The 23771-nt window shown below is 44.1% G+C and overlaps 1 protein-coding gene and 1 long non-coding RNA gene across 3 annotated transcripts in view; one reads left to right on the top strand and one right to left on the bottom strand.

The window, feature by feature from the left end:
- Positions 1 to 226: 226 nt before the first annotated feature.
- Positions 227 to 9112, bottom strand: LOC142010261 (uncharacterized). Of its 2 annotated transcripts, XR_012644745.1 has the most exons (5): positions 8947 to 9112; positions 3410 to 3595; positions 2635 to 2772; positions 965 to 1215; positions 227 to 755 (listed from the first exon to the last, which is right to left on the bottom strand). It is a non-coding gene; the product is annotated as an uncharacterized LOC142010261 (long non-coding RNA). The 2 variants fall into 2 exon arrangements; XR_012644744.1 differs by lacking the exon at positions 8947 to 9112 and having other exon boundaries at positions 3410 to 4022.
- Positions 9113 to 12726: 3614 nt separating this feature from the next.
- Positions 12727 to 23771, top strand: part of MRPS18A (mitochondrial ribosomal protein S18A) — a 124682-nt gene continuing 113637 nt past the window's right edge. The window contains exons 1-3 of the mRNA XM_074989748.1: positions 12727 to 13612; positions 14600 to 14631; positions 17919 to 18023. Coding sequence (XP_074845849.1) covers positions 13507 to 13612; positions 14600 to 14631; positions 17919 to 18023 — 243 coding nt within the window. The 5' untranslated portion in view covers positions 12727 to 13506. The remainder of the gene's footprint in view (positions 13613 to 14599; positions 14632 to 17918; positions 18024 to 23771) is intronic.

The raw sequence follows: 23771 nt of genomic DNA, 5'->3' as shown, positions 1-23771 counted from the left end.
AGGTTGGGAACCGCTGCTTTACAGCAAGCCCCATGAGTTCGAGTCTGTAGACACAGGCTCAGACACTTGCTGACATGACCTACCCCTTGCTGTGGAGATGTATCCCAAGTCTTTCTAGAAGAAGCTGTGCTGCTGGTTGGAGGCCTGCAAGCCTATTCAAGCCACTCAACAGCACATACCGCCATAGTCCACCTTTCAAGGAATGGGCCATAATGTCCTTCCACTGTAATCAGGGTACCCCGGTAGCATGTGCTCTGTCCCCAGATTTCATGGACACTTGAGCTTGGGCTTTCAGTGCAGTCCTTTATTCTTTCCAGCAATTCAAGACAAAGTGGTGCACAGCTCCTTGGAGGTTCCAGGGCAGCGCAATGCTGATAGCTTTATTGCTGACAGGGTCAGGGTCCTGCTGCCCCCTGAGCTCTGGTTGCAAACAAAGTCATTAGAGAAGAAATGGCCTGGATGGCAAACAAAGGTGGCATTTAGTGCACAAGCCATTTCTCTGTTGCAACCCTCAAACTGAATCCTGCTAAGTAAAGAAGGTGAGAGTGGATGAAAGCGCACAGCATGATCCAACAGCAGCCCCACTGCAATATGGACTGAGCATATCTGGAAACCAGGACCTCCTGACCTGACCAGGAATGGAGCTTTGACACCCACAACTGTTAGCTTGTACAAGAACATCATGGCATCCACACACATACTGGGACTTAAGTAGTCCAGACACAATGTATCAAACTTGTCAGGACTGGATTTTCCTGCAAAGAGAACACAAAATGAGCATCAACAAAACCAACATAAATGTGCAAAAAAACTGAATAAACTATGCACTGAAAAATATTTGCAATAACCCCCTCCTGCTCCAGCACAGCCATCAGCTAGCTGGCTTGGGCTACCAGCCAAGAGCAAATTGACTGACCTCCCAGGCCTCACAGAAACATTCTTACACATCTTCACAGCCACTTACCCTCCACAGAATATCCACTGCCCCTTGACTGCACTGAGCCCAGCTATTAGCATGCCATGGTGCTGGGGATGCGGCAGAGAGAGAGAGCACCTTCCTCATCAAGAGCTTTTCATCACTTAACCTCTCAATAACACGCTCCCAGAGAGGGACTCTCCAGAGTCCCCTTGTATCTTGGAGATGAGCCCAGTCCTTCAGCACTTCTTTCAGACTCAGCAGGCACTTTCCCTTCCACCTTTATTCCCTGGACAGAACTGGGAAACAAAAGGATTGCTTTGATTAGATATGTATGGACTCAATTGTCTGACTTGCGTCCTTGGCCCACACCTCACAAACCCTGCCATACTGCTTCCTATCGCTAACTAACTGTGTGGGCTGCTTTGCCTCTGGACCAAGAAGCCTGCTCCCTTCCCCTCCAGCTGCGTCATCCATTGTCATCACCATGCTGACAGATTCAAGCAGTGAAGAGAGGGTTGTTTTTCTAACCTGTCTTCCTTTAAGAAAACTTTCCCAAGCTTGTTCCTCTCCCTTATCGTCAGGATTTCAGATCCCAACAGGAAAGCTTCAGAATACAAAAAGGATTTTCAAATCCCTGCATATAAAATAGAAAGAGGGAAATCAACTAACACTAACCCACAGCACCTCCAGCTACTTCATGTCCAAGGCTCCACTCACCATACACAACTCTACTGATACACATCACCTTGGCCTACAGCCCTTCCCACCACCACCCCTGTGCAGTTCCATTCCTGGGATACCCCCCTCCTTAGGTCTGCCAATGCCTCTCAGTCCTGACTTGCAGCTCCTACATGCTGTTCTACTTATGAGCCCCCTTACATCTTAGTCCTGATTTCTCTCTTGACGGTCACTCGATAACAAGTAGGTCTGCGTGCTCTGCGACTGCAGTCCTGGATCCCACATCACAAGCCTTCCAATGCACCTCAGTACTGATTTGCATCACCTCCTACTCCACACTAGGTCTTCCCTAGACAGTCAGTGGTGGAACATAGGATTTGCTGCGCTGGTTAAAACCTGAGGTCTCCTAGCTCAGTGTCCTATCTGTGACACTAGCTAACACCAGGCACTTCAGAGAAAGATGTGAGAACCCTGTAATTAGGCAGATATAGGAGAATATATCCAACACAATACATCACAGCCTAATATCTAATAGAGACATGGGTTGAACCCTATTGCATGAAGTTTAACATCCCTTCCAACATTTTTATTAGGAGTAACTATTATAACTCTAAATATTGGTCATCTATATAAATGTCCAAGCCCTTTCTGAATCTTGCTGAATTCTCAATCTCAATAAATTCCTCTGCCTCTGGAATCACACATTGTGTGAAAATGGAGTTCCTTTAATCAGCTTTGAATTTGACACTTCTGAATATCACTGAATGTCCCCTTGGTCCTGTGTTATGAAGCAAGGAGAACAGAAGCCTCCAATTACCCTTCTCTATACCAGTTATCGTTTCCTCACCAGTTTTTGAAAACAAACAACCCCAGTCTTTTCAATTTCCAGCAAGAGCTTTCCACTACCATTTCTGTGGCTCTTCTTTAATTTTACTGTATCTCTTTGAGAGACTTGACCAATACTACACCCAGTATTCCAGGACAGACTGCACCCTTGATTTATATGTTGGCATTATATCATTTTCTATTTTACTTACCATCTCATTCCTTGTGTCTCCAAACACCTTGTTAGCATCTTTGACCACAGTCACATTACATTGACAAAAACTTTTCCTGGAGGTGCCTGTAATGATGCTCTGCTCCCTTTCATGCATTTACACAGTTAATTTAAGACTCTGTAAGATGGATAAGTTGTTTAAGTTTTTCCCTCCAGTGTGCACCACTTTACATTCACCAACATTGAACACTGTTTGCCATTGGATTGCCTATTCACCTAGCGTGGTTAAATCCCTATGAGTTTCCCCAAAAGACTTTCCCTGCCCCAACTAACCTAAATTTGGCTAGTTTCAACATGCAGGTGTCAAAAGCTGCAAGTTAAAAACTGAGCCATTACATAAGGCCAAACGTAACCATTGGTTTTGTGTTTGAAAATCGTTGTTATTGAACTGCATGCTGTTAAACACATAGCTCAAAAAAAGGAAGGCTTCTCTGTACACAAAAGAAACAGCACCAGCTTTCTCAGAGCATATCGGAGACCCTACCTCTAGGTACCCTGGGAGTTCAAGCTTCAAGGTGAGTTCAATCCATGGCTTCTTGGATGACACTATCAAGGAGAATGATGGCAGCTGATTGCATGGGTGATGCAAAGGTGTGCCTGCTCGGAATTCAACTCCCCTCCCAATCATTTCACACATGAGCTTGCAAACAATCATCAGAGGGGCAATTGCTTATTGGGCAATGAGTTTGTCTGGAGGCTGAATAGCCATTTAAGAATAATCCACAACCATTAATCTCCTCTCCTCAGTAAAATACCTTCCAGCTGAGCTTTCCACACCATTCATTCCCCACAGCGTGGTTTGCAATTCCAGAACAGGGCTGTGGGTCCTCAGCGCTCAGGAGCTACTGCCCAATGGTGCAGAAGATGAGGTCCCAGCCAGGTGTGGACCAGGTGTGACAAGCAGGAGGTTAACATGCCCCATCCATCACTGGACAGCACGTCTGTACAAGAAGGAAATAAATATGAACTCAAGCCAAAATGTTGTATGGAGGTGAGCTGAGTTCTCCCCAAAGGCAACCAGAGAATATGACTGGGAGGGGGTGGAGGGTGCAGCTCAGCTGATTTAGTGCTGACTTGTGCTTGTGATTCTTCAAGAGCGTTTTATTCCCTTTCCACTGCAACTCCTCTGCTCTGTCCCAGAGGCATGGAGTTTAATAATGCTCAGAATCTCATTCTGACTCCTCTTCTCATCATGAAGATTTAAAGTTTTGTTGTCTTGCCAGACTCATAAAAAGAGACCATTACAATCTGGCCAAAATGTAAAGAACTGTGTGTTTTTGGAAAAGCTAATTAAATGATCTGGTCCTTAGTATCTTGCTTTCATCTCCACTGAGTATCAGCTTTCTTCTCTCCTACAGACTCATCATTTTCTCTCATTCACTCAGTGAGGTTATAACCCACAGCTCACTGGGGCAGAATGCCTGACTTGCCATGGATACATGCAGAGCACTATGCACAACGGTATCTCTATATAAATAATAATGACAGCGCATTCCTATCTTGATGTCTCGTGCACAAGACTGTCTCCTCAAACTCTTGAAGACTGCCAACATCCATATACAGGCACACATATTCTACTGTCACTATTGCAGCTTACACAGTCATGCATGGTGGTCATAACAGGGGCAGTCAGAGGCCAGGAACAGTAGCAAAGATCAGAGCTGGAATCAAGAATCGGAACCATGTGTCAGGGTCAGAGCTGGGCTCAGGAGTCCCCGAGCAAGCCAAGAGGAAGATCTACCACCATGACTGGCAGCAAAATCCACTATATTGCACTGACCCTTCTTGGAACTGCTTGTGAGCTTGTACAGGACATCTGGACCAATCAGGGGCCACAAGGGAAACTGTCAGTCCAGCCTTCCAAAATGGTTCTTCTATTTCCACAGGGTAAATGTGACAATGATACGGCCCTACTGCAGCTGCTGGATAGTGGCATAGAGGTACTGACCAGCAATGTGGGTTTGAGACCCATAAATTCTCACTGCTACTCCCAGAAAGGTGAGAGAATAACCAATGGGAGAGAGGACCAGGCTAAAATGCAGTGCAAGATGAGCCTGGCCAGTGGACTCGCTCCTCAAACACCACATGGCTGCTCCAAATTATGTCAGAGGCCAGTGTAGTCCCCATTATCAACAGAGAAAAGTTATAAAGCCACCCATTGTCCTTCCTCTCCAGGTGTGCCACGTGTATTTCAACCCTTTTCTTGTGACTCCCCAGCACAGAATGAATCCATGTGCCTGGGATACACACCTGTTCTCTCAGGAGCTGCAACTTGATTTCTAGGTTCAGGTACACATACTTTGTCCAATCTGACATATCTCAGGACTCAGGTTGGTGACATCCAGCCCATGTGGCACTGACAATGCCTTGGTCCTAGACGACTAACCATCAAGAAAATACAGTAACAAAAAGAAACTTCCTCCAGGTAGCTACTACTTCCATGGAGCCTAAGTGTGCACTGTTCTAAGAACCATTCAGGGCTTTGATAGCCAAGCTCTCCAGAACTGAAGAGTTATGGGACAGATACAGTTGGCACATTTGTTATACAATATCAGCGTATTTCAAGGTGCTAAAAACGAGGGAGGAGCATGCAAAGCGTCATTTTGGGTCATCACGTATTTTCGGGGGCAGGGGGCAAGGAAGCAATTTTGAAGCCAATCTGGGGAGTGCGAGAGCAGCTCCCTGCCTCCCCCCCAAAAAACAGCACCCTTCACATATACCTATGGTGTCTTTTCAAGCATATTTTTTCAGTTGAAAATGGCCAGTGATCAACTGCTTCTCCTGGTTCCCCTTAGTTACAACCCCTCTGCTACTGGGGCAAGACTTAGGGAAAAGAAAAGTGTAGCTGAGAAAAAACTCCATTTAAGTTGCACACAGACCTCACACAAAGCACAAAAAATTGGTCAGTAGATTGAAGCCATCTGGCTGAAGCAGCTGCAAGAGGAAAGCCTTGCAGGAGGTCTCTCCATCATAACCCATGATGCTCCAGTATATCAGATCATGATATGGGTGTCCTCTGTTCCTAAAAAGTGTGACTAAATGGAGGGAGGATACAGAGTACGACTCTCTGCAATTTTTCTTTCTAATGTCCTTATAATGTGCGAATCCAGGGACATGCACGCTTGCAAAGGATTTCAGTCCTGACTCTGTGCTTAGTTATGCAGAGCCAGCTGCACTGAGGGGCTGGGAGTCTGCGTCTTAGCACTGGGCTACCAACCCTGTGCTGCACCCGAAAATGTGTGGTGTCCTGATGTGGTCAGAACAGAAGGAGATGGAACTTTTTGCACTAAGAACCTGAGGATGGGAATATGAAGCCCTAGAGATGTCCAAATTAAATACTCAATGAAGAAGTTTCTGCAATGGTAAAGCAGCCCATCAAAAGGAAGGTTAGGGGATGATTGTCTTTGCTGACATTACCCTGGAATATTTTATATTTTAGTCGTAACAGGAGAGAAGAATATACAGTCTATCCATTCCAGCCAATAACACAAGAGCATTAAGAGAGACTGCTGGTGCTGGACCTCCAAGGCTTGCTGCAATAAGACACTCATTTGATTCTGTCCACCCAGAAACAGAAATTCATTGATGTTTGAGGACAGGTAGAGGGCTGAGAGACTCCTGCTTATTTCCTGAGCTCATCCCTACAGTTCACAAGCCCACCCATTGCTGGACGTTCATCACAACCCAACCTCTTTGGTTGAGAACTTCCCTGAAATAGTCATCAGCAAAGCTGCTTTATCATGGGATTTTTAGAAAGTCACAGACATGGTGAAAAGGGCAAGGGACTCAGAAATGTCTTACATCAGAAGATCACATACTACAGCATCGTTTTATATCCCAAGTAATCTTTATGTTTGAATTTCATTGCAAATGAAAGATGCTTGTGCTTTGGTAACAGTAAACAAAGCTTAACAGACTATAGTACAGTAGTTGCTGTTGTAAAGTGGGCCTTACAGACTCTTTAACAACTTTTGTCATTGTCTGTTAAAATTCCTTCTTCACATAGAATGACAAGCAGTCATGTAGCACCTTAAAGACTAACACATTTTTAAGTAATGAGCTCTTGTAGGTACAACTCACTTCCTCAGGTTATTATTCCAATAATAATTTAAAAAATCCACCTGAGAAATATTTCTCTTAGGCATTTCAGTTGGTGACAGCAGTGCCACAGATTGCAAAGTTATGGACAGTAAGTAGCAGCTGGACTACATAGGAAGTAAAAAAAAAAAAAAAAACTATGAGGCTAAAGTTCTATTGCAAAAAGGAGTTGGACTGCTTTCCACTCTGGATTTTACTTGTTTAAACTTAGCCTGAAATCTTGGAAAGAAATGTAACTAAATTATTACTTTGTTGGTTTAGATTGAAAAATAACCATATCCACTGGGAAAAGCAGAAAACTTTGGACATATAAACAAGTTGTTTTCAAGTAAATTGTTCAGTTTTGAATCACAGTACCGCCTTTTTCTCCCTTTCTCCTACTCCCTCCCTTCTTTCACCTTTTATTTCCCCCACAATGCCCTTATTTCTGTTTCAGAAGTCTTCTCCTGCAGCTCTTCTACTCCACTTCATAAAAGGCAAATTAGTTACCAATTGTGCACAAATGTGAACATTTATGGAGGGTGTCAGCATATGGAATAGATCAGAGTCATCTACCAAGATGCAGCCTTCTAACTGTACCTGAGGTGAAATGAGGTGTGAGTGATGAGGTATATGCAAGATGAGTTTCTCATACCCCTAGGCCCTAAGAATCAGAGTTACTGTACAATGCTCAGAAGGGCTTCTGAACTCTAGTGGCTCTGGCTAGTTGGGCTGTGTGGTGAGCTGCACTTCTGAGGAATAGCAACTACTCGATAGTTACAAAGAGCCAGACCCACAAAAGTATGTGGATTTTGACCTGTAATGATTTCAGTGAAATGTAGGAGCTCGATTTTGTAGATCTGGGCCTGAGTGACGTTCACTGGTCCTTTTCTACGGATGCTTTAGAGACAAAATAAAACATTGCATAATGTCCATTGCTAGTTTATTTCTCTTTGCTAGGATTCCTTGCAGTGGTGTGGCTTTACACTGATTTGAAGCATATAAGTGCCTTAAAATAGCTTTAAAAGATCATCACAATGCACTTTCTCTAAATGTAGATACTGATTTTTAAATTTTAATAATGCTGTTAGCTGCTTTGGTATTGCCTGTAATTGCTATTATGTCTTTGGAAACCTACTCACCCCGAACACACACTCTGCGACAGTTTAATGTCATGAGATACAAGCCTCCAAATAATGTAGTGGTACCTATCCAGCCATACTCATTCAGAGTATAACACAAGACAGAGAAAATATGCCAGAAAGAATAGTTTTTATCCCTAGAAAGGTGGGGAGCTGGCATCTGCTAACATCGTCTTGAGGTGGAAAATATAAGGTTTTCTAACCCCACACTGGCCAAGAAAGGGTTAACAAGCTGCTATCAATCAGTCCCACACTGCTACATTTGCAACAGTGTCAAGCCTGGAAGGAGAGGTTCAAAGGCAAGAGCACAGCTCAGCTGGGAGCGGGCTGAGAAGGGAGAGCAGAATTCACTCTGAAAGAAGTCTAGCTGAGGCCAGCAAATAACTACAGATTGCTGTCTGCCACAGCCTCCCTGAAAAAAGGAATGCCTGACACCGGACTAGTATTTTGATTTGCTACAGTGACTTGCTTGTTGTTGCTCAGTGAAATTGTTTCATGTAATGTTCTGCCTGAAGGGTGTGACAAGCAAACAAAAACTTATTGTCTTATATACCTAACTATGGACCAGCAGTAGTTTGTGAGCTCAGAAGCAATCCTATCAGGGGTGCTCTTTAGGAATTGTGGCATTAGTAGTCATAAGAACCTTGTATTGTGTTCACATACCACTTCAACAGGAACTTGGTTTCTTAGTTTTAAAATCCAGAAAATCAGCTGTGAAACTTAATTACATTTCTTCTGCCCCTAAGCAGCCTACACAGCAACATCTAATTATTAGTCATGATACACACGCTTGACAGTGGAAACAAAAGTTGGGTGAGTTAATATTTTCATTAGATTTCATTTCATTATTTTTCCAAGAGACAAGCAAGCTCATATACAGGTCCTGGCCTCTCTAATAGCATAGGCCTGAAACAGCTTCCATAGCAGTTTTAATTGACAGAATTTTGCAGCTAACTTATTACTGAGTTCAAATGTTTTCCTGACTTTTGCAGTTTTCTGGATACAAACTATGAATACTAAGCTGCAGTGACCTCTTATGGAAAGCAACAGAAAATGTCCCATAGGGAACAAACCTGCACTGGCCAGGGTTGTGCGGGGGAACTACATGGCCTTGTAAGTTTTTCCGTTGTAACTTCTGTGATTCTTAGATTGGGATTTGTTGGAAGTGCCTCAACCTTCCTAGGAATAGGTTCTGCCATTTTCATGGAGGTACTGCTGCAGGGTAGACACATGCCATCCATTAGCACTGGAAGTCCAGGGATCCCAAATAGCTTCTCTACTACTGGAAGCAGAAAACCGTAATATAGTACCTTCAACACAGAAAAATGAAATAGATTAAATACCTCAGATGAAGACAAAGAATGGAATAGAAGCCAATTAAAAATAGGAACACAAAACCTCACATAATATTTTACTTCTGCAAAATATATTTTTCATCACAAAGTACAATACAAAGAGGAACACCCTGTCTTTGAGAAAGTGTGGTGAAAGCTTTAATAATTACAGACAGAAACTTGGTTTTGTGTTTCGTACAAAAAATGCCAGCTCTCTGCCTCTGCCCTGACAGTCCACCAAAAACACAATAGTGAATTGGTTCAGTTTTAAGTAAGAAAGAGGGGCATCCAACACTGAATAAGCCACATCAATTTCAACATGCTAAATTTTCCTTAGAGGCCTCTCAGCCAAGTACCGATCAGACCCGACTCCACTTAATGCTGATAAGATCACAACCCGAGACTATATAGCTGTTGGCTTTAAGAGAAGTCTGTTGGGAAAACCTCTTTTATTCTCTTTTTGTGACACACAGACAATATCCAACACTATTTCTCTTTCTCCCCGGAGTACCAGGTCTTGGTGAAACAATTTTGATAATTGCTCCAAATTCAAAATTAACTGTGAGAAATCAGAAATATGACAAATTTCCAAACTCACAGAGATAAAAAAGGCTTCTACCCAAATTGGCAGGCACTTTGTACCCAGGGGACTGCATGATCCACACTCTTAACAGTGATTGTCAAAATGCTCTCTGATCAAATAAAGTAAACTTAAGAAAACAGACTGCCCAAAATTTTCTCTTTCTTATGAAGACAGATAATCTTCTGAATTAGATTATGTGTAAATTTCTCTGGAAAGATGGAGTTGGATGAAGTATTGTGTCTGTATCACCGTTAGCCACATTCTGTAGGAACAAATGTTTCTACTTAGTGCTGTATTAGCATCCCTGTCCCAGGTCAAAAGATACTGAGAAATCTCCTGAAAAACATCATTTGCCTTGTCTTTACTATCATCAATCAGCGTTGTGCATTGAACTGCTGGTCTCTGCCCTACTGGCAACATAGAAGACAGAAGGAAAGTTGAAAATATTGGATTTAACTGAGGAGAGTTTATTCAATAACTTATCAGATTCCTGCAGCTAAGCTCCTTTCACCAGCATAAAGCTCACTTTACAAAGAAAAAGTAAATTAAAAAACCCCACAAAAATGTGACTTGCCAATGTCCAATACTGATGAAAATATCCCTGGACTGGAAATCGGTAAGTGTCTGTTATAGCTCTTAATTATATACTTTGGGCAGTTAAAGATCATCCTGCTTTTAGAGGTGGTCATACTGCACAGCAAAGCAAGACACAACAATGTAAGGCCTTATACTCATTAACAAGGGCTCTAAGAATCATTTAAATTTGGGGATGGAAGAGATATATTTGGAACATGCCTCCCCAGGGGACGGGTAGATTGTTGTTCTTCTCTTGTCTTTCCACAATTACGGAGTTTTATTTTCCCCACTGTTGGGCACAAATGACCAAGCTGTATCACTTGCAAGATCTTCCATGGTGCATGGTTCCTCCAGGAGCTAGTACACCAACAGTTGTTCCAGGGTTTGTTTCACTCCAGCCAAATGCATCTGGGTTCTTGGAATAGCCCCACTTCTGCATATTGACTTTTGACTTACTTTTGTTCAGAATTTAAACATCTCCAGATTGAATAACCCTTCTCTGCACCCATGGGAAGGCACTCAGCAATGTCAAGGTGCATTTTGATGTGCCTCTAAAGTATTTCAAGCTACCTTAGCCACATTTCCAGTTGTGCAGCCATCACTGATTTATTTAAGTACAAGCTATGCCTCAGAAGCTTTTCCACATTTTCATATGGTTAATTGCTGCAGTGTTGCCATGGAGTGTGTCTGGTATCCTGAGGTATACTGGAGAAAATTTATCAGAGGAAAGAGAAGTAGCGTACAGGGAGTCTCCTGTGGCTTGTATTCTCTCTGGCCCACTTTGTACATAAAGGACCTGGACGCTATCACTGCCTTATTGTTCTGTGGAAAAACCCTTCAGACAATACCACCTATGTCAGTATAACTTGCTACTCAGAGTTATGAACAAGCCATGTCCCTGAATGACCTAAGTTATGCTCCCAGCACCAGTGTGAACAGTGTTACTATGTCAAGGAGAGACATCCCTCCTGTTGGAACAGAGCATTTTTAGTTCTCTGCATCACCATGGGAGAGCTTTACATTCAGTTCCTAGTCTGTTCTCCTGTTCCACAAGCCACCAGGATGATTATTAGTGTTCTGGTACCATCTAAACACCCTAATCAAGAACAGTGCCCTGTTGTATCACTCACCAATCCAAAAAAATGTATAATCCGATTTAACATAAGGTACAACAATTGAACAAATAATAAGGGTGGAGAGGCAGTAATTTGAAGAGACGCGGGTTAGCTAGAAACATCAGCAAGTGTCTTGCAGGTGCTTATGGACTCCTGACCCTCAATTCAATTGAGCAGCTGGATTTTTAAGTTTGTAAGTGAACATTGCTCCCAATGAATTTTTCTGCTGTTGAAACAGCTATGAGAGCCAGTTATTTTTTTAAAAAAACCTGTAAGTGAACTTATTTCTCCCCAAGAGATGTGGTACCCTTGAAGCCATCAATCCTTAACTAAGGTACTATCTAACATGGCTACCCCTCTGAATCTACTCCATAAGAGGTATAATAAATTCTAAAACTTAAAGATGTTGATCAGCCTAGTATCTCTAAGGTAGTAAGGGCCTCAGAAATGTTTATCATAAAGTCCCTATGACATATGTAATATCTCCTGTATCATCAGTAAAGATATGATTTCATCATGGAGATCATAGATTCTGTGACTTTAACAGATGGCCATGATTTTTTTGTCAAAAGCTTCAGACACCACCACCTGCCCCTGCAGAGGGGCTTGGACTTTGGCCACATTATAACCATATCCTGATTTTGCACATTTTTACCATGACTTTGCTGTGAATTTTTCCAAACAAAACATAACAATCATATCCATAAACATCAGTCAGACCTTGCTAATCTCCTCCTGCCTCCTCAAGGCAGTGGGAGAAGGATCAGAAAGATTTCATACAAAATAGGAAACAACTGTCTAAGAAGTACTACAAGTAGGGATTGGGGTTATAATGAATCACAAGTTTACTGTGAATCAACAGTGTAACACCGTTCTATAAAAGAAAAAAAAATAGCACCAAACCTCATTCTGCACTGAACTCCTGTACTAGTATCATAAGCAAAACATGAGATGTAATTCTTCCACTCTACTATGTGCTGATAAGGCCTCAACTGTAGTCTTGTGTGTCCAGTTCTGTTGGCCATTTATCAGAAAAGATGTGGATAAATTGGAGAGTTCAGAAAAGCACAACAAAAATAACAAAAGAAAACATGATGTCTGAGGGAAGGCAGAAAAAATGGGTTTATTTAGTCATGAGAAAAGAAGACTAGGAGTCCTAACAGTTTTCAAATACATAAAAGTCATTTCAAGAAGAAAGGTGAAAAATTATGCTCTTTACCCTCAGAGGATCCGACATGAAGCAATGGGCATAAACTGCAGCAAGGAAGATTTAGGGAGAGCATTAGGGAGAACTTTTTAACTGTCAGAGTAGGGAAGCATTGGCACAAGTTGCTGAGGGAGACAGTGGCATTTAAATCATTGTAGGTTTTAAAAGATCAGGTTAGACAAACACCTGTCTCGGATTGTCTCGGTTTACTCAGTCTGCCCAGAGTACTGAATAGATGACCTTCCCGGGCCTCTGCCAGTCTCACGTGTCTATGACTTAATGGCAGGGGCTGAATTGCGCTGATAGCTGCAAAAAATAAACTCTATTATTAATAGCATCACAGGCCCCGAAGGGCCCCAGTCAAGCACCAGGGCTCAGCGCTGCCTGGCAGGGAAGAGAGGAGGGCCGAACTCCAGGCCTTCCTCTGGCAGAGGAGGGCTCCACTTCCGAGGTACAAAAACCAGCCCAGCGGGGCTGGTGCTAAGCCCCACCCAGGGGCCAGCTGGCAACGCACTAGCTGCTCCCAGGGAGGACGGGCGCTGGGCACAAGGACGTGGGGTGGAGCGAAGCAAGGAGCTGGAGACGCAACTGCCCTCTGACGGGGCACCACGGGAGAGGGCACGAGGCCTGCGCAACTAAGGCGCGCCCCGGCTGCAAGCTTCTCTCCTCAGAGCGCGGGGCACGTGCCACACCCGGGCTGGAGCGCCGGGACCTCGCTCCAAGATGGCGGCGCCGCAAACTTCTCGAGGCTCTTCCCGCCCTTGCGGCTGAGCGCCCCGGAAGCGGAAGGGGCTAGCGGGTCCGACCTCACTCCCAAGATGGCGGCCCCCGGCCTGCTGCGCTGCGGTTGGAGCCGATTGGTCTCTGGCTTTCTGGGTTTGGGGGGTGGCTGGGCCCGGCCCCCGGCCCGCGCGCTCAGGCAGGGTGAGTGCTGCAGGCCTCGCTGGTGAGGACCCGGGCGGGGAGGGGCCGCCGGCATCTGGCTGTCAGCGGGGTAAAAATCTGTCCCAGCTGCTGGCACCGCGCTTAGCCAGCCGCGACGACCATCGCCCCCGCGGGCCATCCCGGTCTGTGAGCCTTCGCGCTTGTAGGCGGCTGTTCCCTTGTGCCCAGCTGCGTGGCTAAGGTGGGCTGGAGGGTGCTGACGATTGCCATTCAGGGGACTTTGTCCCTTGCTTAGAAACAGCTTCCTGTTTGGCCTTGGGCAAGTCACGTTAGCTGCCTTGGGTGCAAAATGGGGATTATGTTTCCTCTCCCTCAAAAGGCTACGTGCAGGGGCTCCCGTTGATGATCGTCCCCCGCTGAGTTACTGTAGTAATAAGGGACATGAGTGTTATTAAATAGATAGAAATAATTGGTTTGTTGATAGTTAGGATTCAGGTTTAATTTCACATGGGTATGAACAGGAGAACTTCCCAAATCTCAGTTTTGGTCTTTTAGTTTCACAGATTCAAAGCAAGATATTTGTTTTCTGATTGTCTCAACCACAAAGGCAAGGAATTTTCTTTCCTCCCTATGAAGGATTTAACCAGGATTTAGTTAGAAACTGTGGAAGTATCCTAACTTCTGTGACTAGAATTAGCCAGAAATTATAGGGAAATCATAAAACTTTTGAACACACTGTATATATATTCAAATAATTAAATGCTGAGATATTCCCAGTTTGAAAGGCCTGCCTTCTGCTCTGCCTGTTGATCTCCTGTGGTTACTCTGCCTGCAATTTACTACCAGTAAAGCATTACTTTTGACAGTCTTCTTGCCTCATGTTTGCTTTTGTGGGAGTCATGTTTCTTTTGCATCCCCTATGCACCACGTTTAATTTGTACATAATTTCAGTTTATTGATTAAAAGAAAATCAGTTGTTCCAGGTTGAATAGGTCTGACATTGTTTCCCATCTTTTATTTTTGCAGTTGTGGAAGTTACTGAGGGAAGTACAACTATTGTAAGTTACTACTTTTTTCCTAAGTCACGATATATAATACTTCTGAAACTGCATATGGCTTTTCTTGTATGGAGAGAAATATATTTTCCTTGGAAATTTCAGGGATGGATTTGTTTGGTTTTTGATCCCACTGAGTTATTGTGTTTGAAGGTAGGACATATATATAGTATTTATTTCCATTCCACTTAGTGCAGGTCATTCTCTTAGTTAATGTTCTATGGCTTAATATAAAGCAAATGTAACCATGCATTATGAATTCAGGCAACCCAAGCGGATAGTTGGGGATTGTTAAATTTCTGGGTCTTCCTTTCTTGCATGGATGAAAGCAGCACAAAATCCTAAGCTCTGATGGTCAAAATTACATGTAGCTGGAAAAGCTCTCATGTTATGATCCATCAGTGTAACCACTTGGAAATCCTGGTGCAAGAGGGAGAAGGGTAAGGGAAAGCTTCTTAGCTGGAAGGGGTTTGTAATCCTTCATAGTCAGTGCTTTTGAAAATGAATAATAAATGGTATGTACTAAAGCTTAATATCAGAATTCAGGGTAGCTACCCCTGTACCTGTAGTCCCTTCAGAAAGGGTACCTCTCTGGGCTTTTGGTTCCCTGGCCCCTACTGTCTTGTTTGGAGATATGCATCTCTCCCCCTTCTGACTCAGGCATTTCAGTTTAGCCCTGAGATCCCTAACAGAAAACAAGCTTCTGTTGTATTCTGTTCAGAGATCATTGAGTATAATTTCCACAGTTAATATACCATACAACTCTTTCTAAGCAAGAACACTTTATTCTTAAGATGAAACCAATGCTGTGAAAACATATTAAAAACAATAGAAGAAGCTATGAGCATGCTATTAAGCTTACCAGAAATCATCCTTATTCCACAGTAGACTTTGGCAGGTGAGCAGTTCCACTCAGTGGTTTTCTTTTACTTTCTAACCAATAACTTTATTTTCTCAGAATCAGAGCACAGGCTTATGGGGTTTAGCAGACTGTAGTCCTTCTAGCCCTTTCCTAAGGATCTCTTCCCTCAGGGGGACCAGAGATCCCCTCTGTTTTGTAGATGAACGCATAACTAGGTGTGACTGAATAAAATCAAAGGTAGCCTGCAGGTCCCCAGGCCGTCCCGTGGGAGATGAAACACACTCACTTGGCTGCAGGTCCTGCCCCCCACCCGTCCTCTGTTCTGTTCCCACCCCACCGCCACTCCACTCGTTGTCCAAGACCCACTCTGCTTTGTCCCCATCCTGCCTCTTTCCAACCCTACTCTGCCCTGTCTCCCATTCCTTTTGCATGTCTTCCCTTGGAAAGGAGCAGCAGCAAAGGTTGGCCTTCCACGCAGCAACAGGAGCCATGGGAAGCAGAGCATCCCAGCAGTCTGCTCCGCTGCCATCTCCCAGCTGGGTTAGTCTGTTTCACCATGACAACAGTAAATGGAGCAACTTATCCCCAGCTTACTCCCCTGAGCCCTAGTATGTTCCCTAAAGATTTTTTTCTGATGATTTTTACATTATATATCATGTTTTGACTGAAATCTGAGCATCTTAATGGAGCAGAATTTATTTAATTATATAACCTAAAAGATTTCTCCAGGTCTGTGTCCTTGATATGACTGATTGTTAACGTACTTTTTTCCAAGAAGTTTCTAACCAGCCAGCAACCAGGAAAATTGGGGAAGGGATAACAGACTCTTTCCTATCCTCAAGTCCATATGCACCAGTGCTCAGCATGCTTTTTGCAAAAATGTAGAGAAAAAGACAGAAATAGCCCAATACCCAAAAGGTCTTAAAGATTATATATCTTTCAGTCCAAAAGGAGAAATGAATTCTAATGTTGGAGACCCCTCAAGGAGAACACCCTACTAAAAGGATCTCTTATAAAAGTAAGAGACTTTCATGTAAGTCAGAATCTTCCGATTCCAAGCTACTCCCAGAATGCTTCTCAGTAACTTAGGCTTGAGGTAACAGAAGTATAGCTCTCAGTAGCAAGGTCATTATTGGAAAGAAATAGTCTCAAACTCCTGGTCAGATGTAGCTGTTTGGCAGCGGGGAGGGGAGAAGAGATATTAATAATGTGCTACATAGTCTCTGAACAGCAACTGGACATCCATCAGTATCCACAGAGAGGAAATTCACCAAATGGTGGACAGATCATCAATTAAGGGGTCAGACATAGTCCTGATCATGTTGCTCCACACATCCTGCCAACATCACTTCAGTAATTTCTGGATTCTTCCTCAGACAGCCAGCCCTCATCTGTATTGCAGTTTTTATCAAACATTAAGGAAGGTATTTACCATATATTGGATGAGAGCTGGGTCTCATCAGCCCATGAAAACACAAACTTATGCCTCATTAAGCCTTCTGCAGGACCAGTATGCACAGTGAACAAGTGGGATGATAATACAGAGACCCTCATGGGAGTAATATGATGTACAGGAGCAACTGTCAAAATACATTCTGAAATTTCTCCAAGAGATAAGACTGAAGCTATTGAAGGGCCAGGCATGCAGCTCTTTTTCTAGACTTCGCAAACAACCAAACTCTATCTTGTCAGTGATATCAAAAGCAGCAGATAGACATAATGTCAATCTGGATGCTGGATCTTTATCTATTACCAGAGCGGAATCATTTGTTAGAGCAGCCAGTGCAGTTTCTAATGTCACCATGTCTGTACCCAGACTTCCAAAGAATGGAGTACTAGATGGTGACCTGTATTTGGCTGGCTTGTTAACATCAAATGATGATTTTTTTGAGTACAACAGTTTCCTTAATTAAAATGGAGGGTACTGAGCACCTCTGCCCATAATAGTTTAGTAGTAGTTCAGTGGGAAAGAACATAAACCATAGTATGAGCTATTCCCAACAGCTAGTACCTCAGTGACTGACGCTGGCCCAAATTCAATGAAGACCATGTTTTTGTCCCCATCACATACTGTACTGCATTCACAAAAGCAGACAGCTCAGTCTGAATCCTTTGTATTACAAAGTTATTTAGAACATATTTGAAACAGATGGGATATGAATTAATAGGGCTCTCCATTATTCACCACTTATCAAGGCCCTGATGACTCTTTGGACTTATGTTATTTTCCCATCTCCTATGTACATCTGCACTACTCGTTCTGTGTACCTGATTATACACAACGTAGTGCAGGGACTCTCTTTTGTTTATACAATGCAGAGTAAGGTGTTGGAACTTGAGTGGTAAGCCTTCAGAGTCCTGACTGTATACCTAGGCCTGAACAGTGGTGTCTTCATCTGATACGTGTGTCCTCTTACTTGTTTCCCAGATTGAGGGCAAAATTATAGAAGATGCCAAAACCCTAACTCCTCCTAACCCTGCTGGTCAGTGTCCCATTTGTCGCTGGAACCTGAAACACAAATACAACTATGAGGTAAGTGTCGTGACATTTAGCTAGTCAAGTGTTATTCTCAAAGCTGTACACATTATTCCGCTACTAAACTGCACAACCTGCCATTATTTTAGCTTCTTCAGTACAATTAAGGTTCACAGCTCCATCTCCCTGCTCCTTTAGATTTAGTGAGAACCTGTGGGAGAGCAGTTCCTACAAAGCCACAGTTGACCTTGATGAACAGCATCTAAGCATGGCCAGCTAGTCCTGGCTAACTAGTGTCTATTGCCAATGTGCCCTCTAAATTTTCATTGTACTGAGTAGCTTATGAATTCCACAGAGCCCCACCTGTGAGGCCTGCATCCATGAAGGGACTTGGAGGCAGAGACCAGGAACAGTTGGATCCAGTGCCTAAAGTTGCAACACCATTCAGATTTGGCAGGCTGCTTCTCCATCATGCCAGCAGTGGAGGGCTTCAACCCTTACTTTATCTGTGGGCCAGAGGGCTGGCTGCAGTCACATAAGAGCCAAGCTTCCACAGCCAATGGGAAGGCAGTAACCAGCACCAGGTGTTGTGCGGCGTAGCTCCTGCCCTGCATGAGTGACAGAGCAACGTTGTGCCAATTAGTGGCTTTGTACGTGTGGTATGAACTCCAGATCCCAATCCCAGGCTGTGTTCCTTCCTATTGGTGGCAGGGGGTGCCTTTCCAACTACTGGGAAGCCTTAGCCAGAATCTGGTTGGCTCTTAATTCCCAAACATTCAGCTAATGAGAGGCATTAACTGGCACTGGAGGGCAGAAGTGCAGAGTTGAAGTTGTGAGGAGCATGGTTTGTGATTTGTGGTATCTGCAAGATTGCCTCCTGCACAGCCCTCCGTTGGCTTGTTCATATCTGTTGTGGAATAGTTTGTATGTAGTGGGAAGAGAGGAATAGGACATGCTAGAACTTTGGCAATATGTATTTCCCTTGCCGTGCGGCATGAGCTGAAAGAGATTTATCTTTCTAATGAGCCAGAATTTCTGACATTGAATCAGTCCTCCTAGTAAACCTGCTACTTAGTTGGCTTATTCAAGCCTATTCCTGTCTCCATGTAGCTCAGAAAGTCTGAGTCCTAATTGCCAAAGAGGAATTAGATGTGATGTCTCCAAACACTGCAAGCTTGTCATTGCCATCAGTTATCTTTATAACTAGATGGTAGAGAATGAGAAGGGGACAGGGAAGACATTTAGAAACACGACAAAATGGCCAATAACTGTTTTACACAAAGATGTGCCTTGATATGCAAGTGTCCACAGAAAGAGGCTTTCTGTGTTTGAAACCCATTTATTGTCAGTAATAGGAAATGGATTTTCAGCAAGTATTTTAAGTGGGAATTCTATCGTGAGAATTCGAAATTTCTAAAATACACTGAAAGAAGGTGGCAGAGATGCCTGTAATATACTATAATAAAGGCCTAAAACACTTTTTAAAAGGCAGATTAGAGTATGGGAAACAAGTCTGGAAGAACGTAGTATTACAAGGAACTGTTCAAAAAACTGCATTAAAAAACCCCCACGCAACCAAACAAAAAAAAATCTGTACTAGGAACAGAAAGGAAAGGAACCAGACAAGAATGCACAGTTAAAAGATAAGGCAACCAAAAATGCAGAATAAGTTAATACCAGTGGGATTAGGGGGATATAGATATAACTACATCTGGAGGAAAATAAATATTTGTAAGAAAGTAAGCCCTCTAATGAAGAGGGAGTTGAAAACCAGGATGATTCTAAAATGGCTGAGCTACTCGCATGTATCCATAACAAGAAACATAAGGAAAAGAAGTTTGAATAATTGGGTAGTAATGACAGTCCTGGGAATAAATTTTTATAAAAAAAAGCAGGTAAAGCAATTCTTTGAGACATTGACTTATATACATATTAGCAGGTTAGGATCAGTTGCAATCCTCCAGGGTCTTGAGGAAATTAGCTAACAAACCAACTGCTCCATGAGCAGTTATTTTTTAGAAAGCATAGAAAACTGGGGAGTAACCAAAGGATTTGAAAATAATGAATGAGATACTAAAGGAAGTAGGGTCCCAGCAATTGCCTTTTGAGAAATCTAACTTCTCCTCCTAATTATATAACAGTCAAAAGGGAAGAACTACATTAAGAGTTCACAAGGTAGTGGAACTAGGAGCAACAAGTTGTGTTGAGTGGTTAGGAGGAATCATGTCAAACAAATACTTTTTCCATGCAGATGATAGAGAAACATGTGAAATTTAACCTTCAGTCAAATATTTGCTAGTGTGTACAGGTTGAACTTCTCTAATCCAGCAGTCTCTCATCTGGCAACACCGTAATAGGGTAGGATTTTAATTAGCAGGATGACCACAGACCATGGGTGTGGCCAAGTATCCTTTGGTCCAATAAATAGGGTGACTGTATTCCCTTAGGCTAAATATGGGACACCCTGGGTGCAGGGACTGTCCTGGCTAAAATGGGACAGATGGTCACCTTATATCAGGCAATGGCTGCACCCTTCTTCCAACCCAGACTTCTCACCTCCTGCCTGCTCCTGAACCCCCCATCCACTGCTGCACTTTACTTCCTGCCTAAACCCCAGCCTATTCCTGCACCCTCCCTCCCAGCCAGAACCCACATAAGAACATAAGAATGGCCATACTGGGTCAGACCAAAGGTCCATCCAGCCCAGTATCCCATCTGCCGACAGTGGCCAATGCCAGGTGCCCCAGAGAAGGAGAACAGAAGACAATGATCAAGTGATTTATCTCCTGCCATCCATCTCCTGCCCTTGTACTGAAGGCTAGGGCACCATACTTTACCCCTGGCTAATAGCCATTTATGGACCTAACCTGCAAAAATTTATCAAGCTCTTTTTTAAACCCTAATAGAGTCCTGGCCTTCACAGCCTCCTCCGGCAAGGAGTTCCACAGGTTGACTGTGCGCTGTGTGAAGAAAAATTTCCTTTTATTAGTTTTGAACCTACTACCCATCAATTTCATTTGGTGTCCCCTAGTTCTTGTATTATGGGAAAAGGTAAATAATTTTTCTATATTCACTTTCTCCACGCCATTCATGATTTTATATACCTCTATCATATCGCCCCTCAATCGCCTCTTTTCCAGACTGAAAAGTCCCAGTCTCTCTAGCCTCTCCCCATATGGGACCCGTTCCAAGCCCCAAATCATCTTAGTCGCCCTTTTCTGAACCTTTTCTAATGCCAATATATCTTTTTTGAGGTGAGGAGACCACATCTGCACACAGTACGCAAGATGTGGGCGTACCATAGTTTTATATAGGGGAAGTATGATATCTTTTGTCTTATCTATCCCTTTTTTAATAATGCCTAACATCCTATTTGCTTTATTAACTGCTGCTGCACACTGCGTGGATGTCTTCAGAGAACTATCTGAACCCACACACCACCCCTGGCCCACTGGGGCTGGGGAGAGAAACAAGCCTGCAGTAGGTTCTTCAGGGCTCGGTGCTGTGGACTCCAGAGGGGCTCTGGCCCAAGCCCCATGCCACACAGGGATCCAGGGTTGTGGGACTCCAGCCCTGTGGGACTTCTGGGAGGGCCTCGGTCCTACACAGCACAAGGCTTCTGCCCTGGCCCTGTGACATGGCAAGGGCTGGGGAGAGTGGTTCTGTCCTTGCACCATGCAGAACTCTGGCCCCAGGTCCACAGCAGGGGCCTCCCCAGTAGGGCTTCACCCCCAGCTCCACCCCAGCCCAGTGGCAGGACTCTGGGAGGGGGGGCCCCAGCACTGCGGTAGGTCCAGGGAGGTCCCCGCACCATACAGGGCTTCAGCCCTGGCCCTGTGATGTGACAGTCAGGCAGGATGAAGATTTCCCTGACAGAAGGGGGCAAGTAATCTTACAAGCACGGCAGGCAGAAGAACCAGGGAGGGCGTTAAGGGATGAAGCGGAGACCTGGCAGCATGTAACTTCTAGAAGAAAAAGAAGGCTGGTACATGAGTCCCCCATTGATATAGAGATAAGTAATCGCTTTCAGGCTCTCTCCACTGGTTCTGCGGTGATGAATGCTTTGGAAGGAGCCTCACGGGGAAGAAATCACAAGGGAACTGCTTCTACTCTAGGACATGGGACGTGTAGTCCTAGGGGTGGGGGTTCAATGACCACTACCCCGATAAGAAAAAGACGGGTGATGGTGGTAGGGGACTCTCTCCTAAGAGGGACTGAACCATCCATCTGCCGACCAGACTGCGGTCCTGTGAGGCGTGCTGTTTACTGGGAGCTCGAATTCAGGATGTGACTGAGAGCCTTACAAAACTGCTCAAGCCTTCGGAATACTACCCCTTCCTACTTCTGCATGTGGGAACTAACAATATGACCAAGAATGACATTCAGCGGGTTACTGCTGATTATGTGGCGCTGGGAAGAAGGGTCAAAGAATTTGGAGCGCAAGTGGTGTTCTCATTCATCCTTCCTGTCGAAGGGAGAAGGATAGGTAGGGACTGTCGAATTGAGGAAGTAAATGCATGGTTACGCAGGTGGTGTCAGAGGGAGGGCTTTGGATTCTTCTGTCATGGGACACTGTTCTGGGCACAAGGATTATTGGGAAGAGATGGGGTCCACCAAGAGGTGAAGGAGCATTTTCGCAAGTAGGCTTGCAAACTTAGTGAGGAGAGCTTAAAACTAGGTTTGCTGGGGGAAGGTGACTGAAACCCAGTGGGTAGAAAGGAATTTGGAGGCCGGGAAGAAATGCAAAGAGGAATGTACAACAAAAGTGGACCCCTGGTTCGAGTAGTGAGGGTAGGGACATCAACTGGTTATCTAAGGTGTTTGTACACCAATGCCAGAAGCCTGGGTAACAAGCAGGCGGAATTAGAAGCCCTGGCCCAGTCCAAGAACTATGACTTGATTGGGATAACAGAGACTTGGTGGGATGACTCACATGACTGGAGCGTTGTCATGAAAGGGTATAAACTGTTCAGGAGGAACAGGCAAGGGAGAAGAGGAGAAGGAGTTGCACTGTATGTAAGAGAGCACTATGATTGCTTGGAACTCCAGTACATAGAGGGAGAAAAGCCTGCTGAGAATCTATGGGGTCAAACTTAATGGTGTAGGCAGCACTGGAGATGTGGTGGTTGGTGTCTGCTACAGGCCGCCAAATCAGGATGATGAGATAGCTGAGGATTTTTTTGGATGACTGAGAGAGGTTTCTGGATCACGGGCTCTCGTTATTGTGGGAGACTTCAATTACCCTGACATCTGTTAGGAGACCAATACAGCAGTACACAAGCAGTCCAGGAAATTTCTGGAGAATGTTGGGAATTGCTTCTTGGTACAAGTGCTGAAGGACCTGACCAGAAGTCGTGCGTGCCTTAACCTGCTGCTTACAAACAGGGAGGAACTAATAGGGAAGGTAGAGGTGGGTGACAGCCTGGGAAGCAGTGATCATGAGATGGTAGACTTCAGGTTCCTGACCAAAGGAAGGAAAAAGAGCAGCAAATTACACACCTTGGACTTCAGAAAAGCAGACTTTGACTCCTTCAGGAACCTGATGGGTAGAATCCCCTGGGATGCTATCATGAAGGGAAAAGGAGTCCAGAAAAACTGGCAGTATTTTAAGGAATCCCTATTGTAGGAGCAGAAGGAAATCGTCCCAATGCACAGCAAGAGAAGTAAATATGGTAGGAGACCAGACTGGCTTATTGGGGAAATCCTTGGAAAACTTAGGCACAAAAAGGGAGCTTACAAAAAGTGGAAACTTGGACAGATGTCTAGGGAGGGATATAAAGGTATAGCTCGAGAATGTAGGGCATT

The sequence above is a fragment of the Carettochelys insculpta genome, chromosome 3 (assembly GCF_033958435.1).
Source record: "Carettochelys insculpta isolate YL-2023 chromosome 3, ASM3395843v1, whole genome shotgun sequence".
Lineage (NCBI taxonomy): Eukaryota > Metazoa > Chordata > Testudines > Carettochelyidae > Carettochelys > Carettochelys insculpta.
The sequence above is the reverse complement of the archived record's forward strand: the minus strand, read 5'-3'. Positions and strand labels throughout refer to the sequence as shown.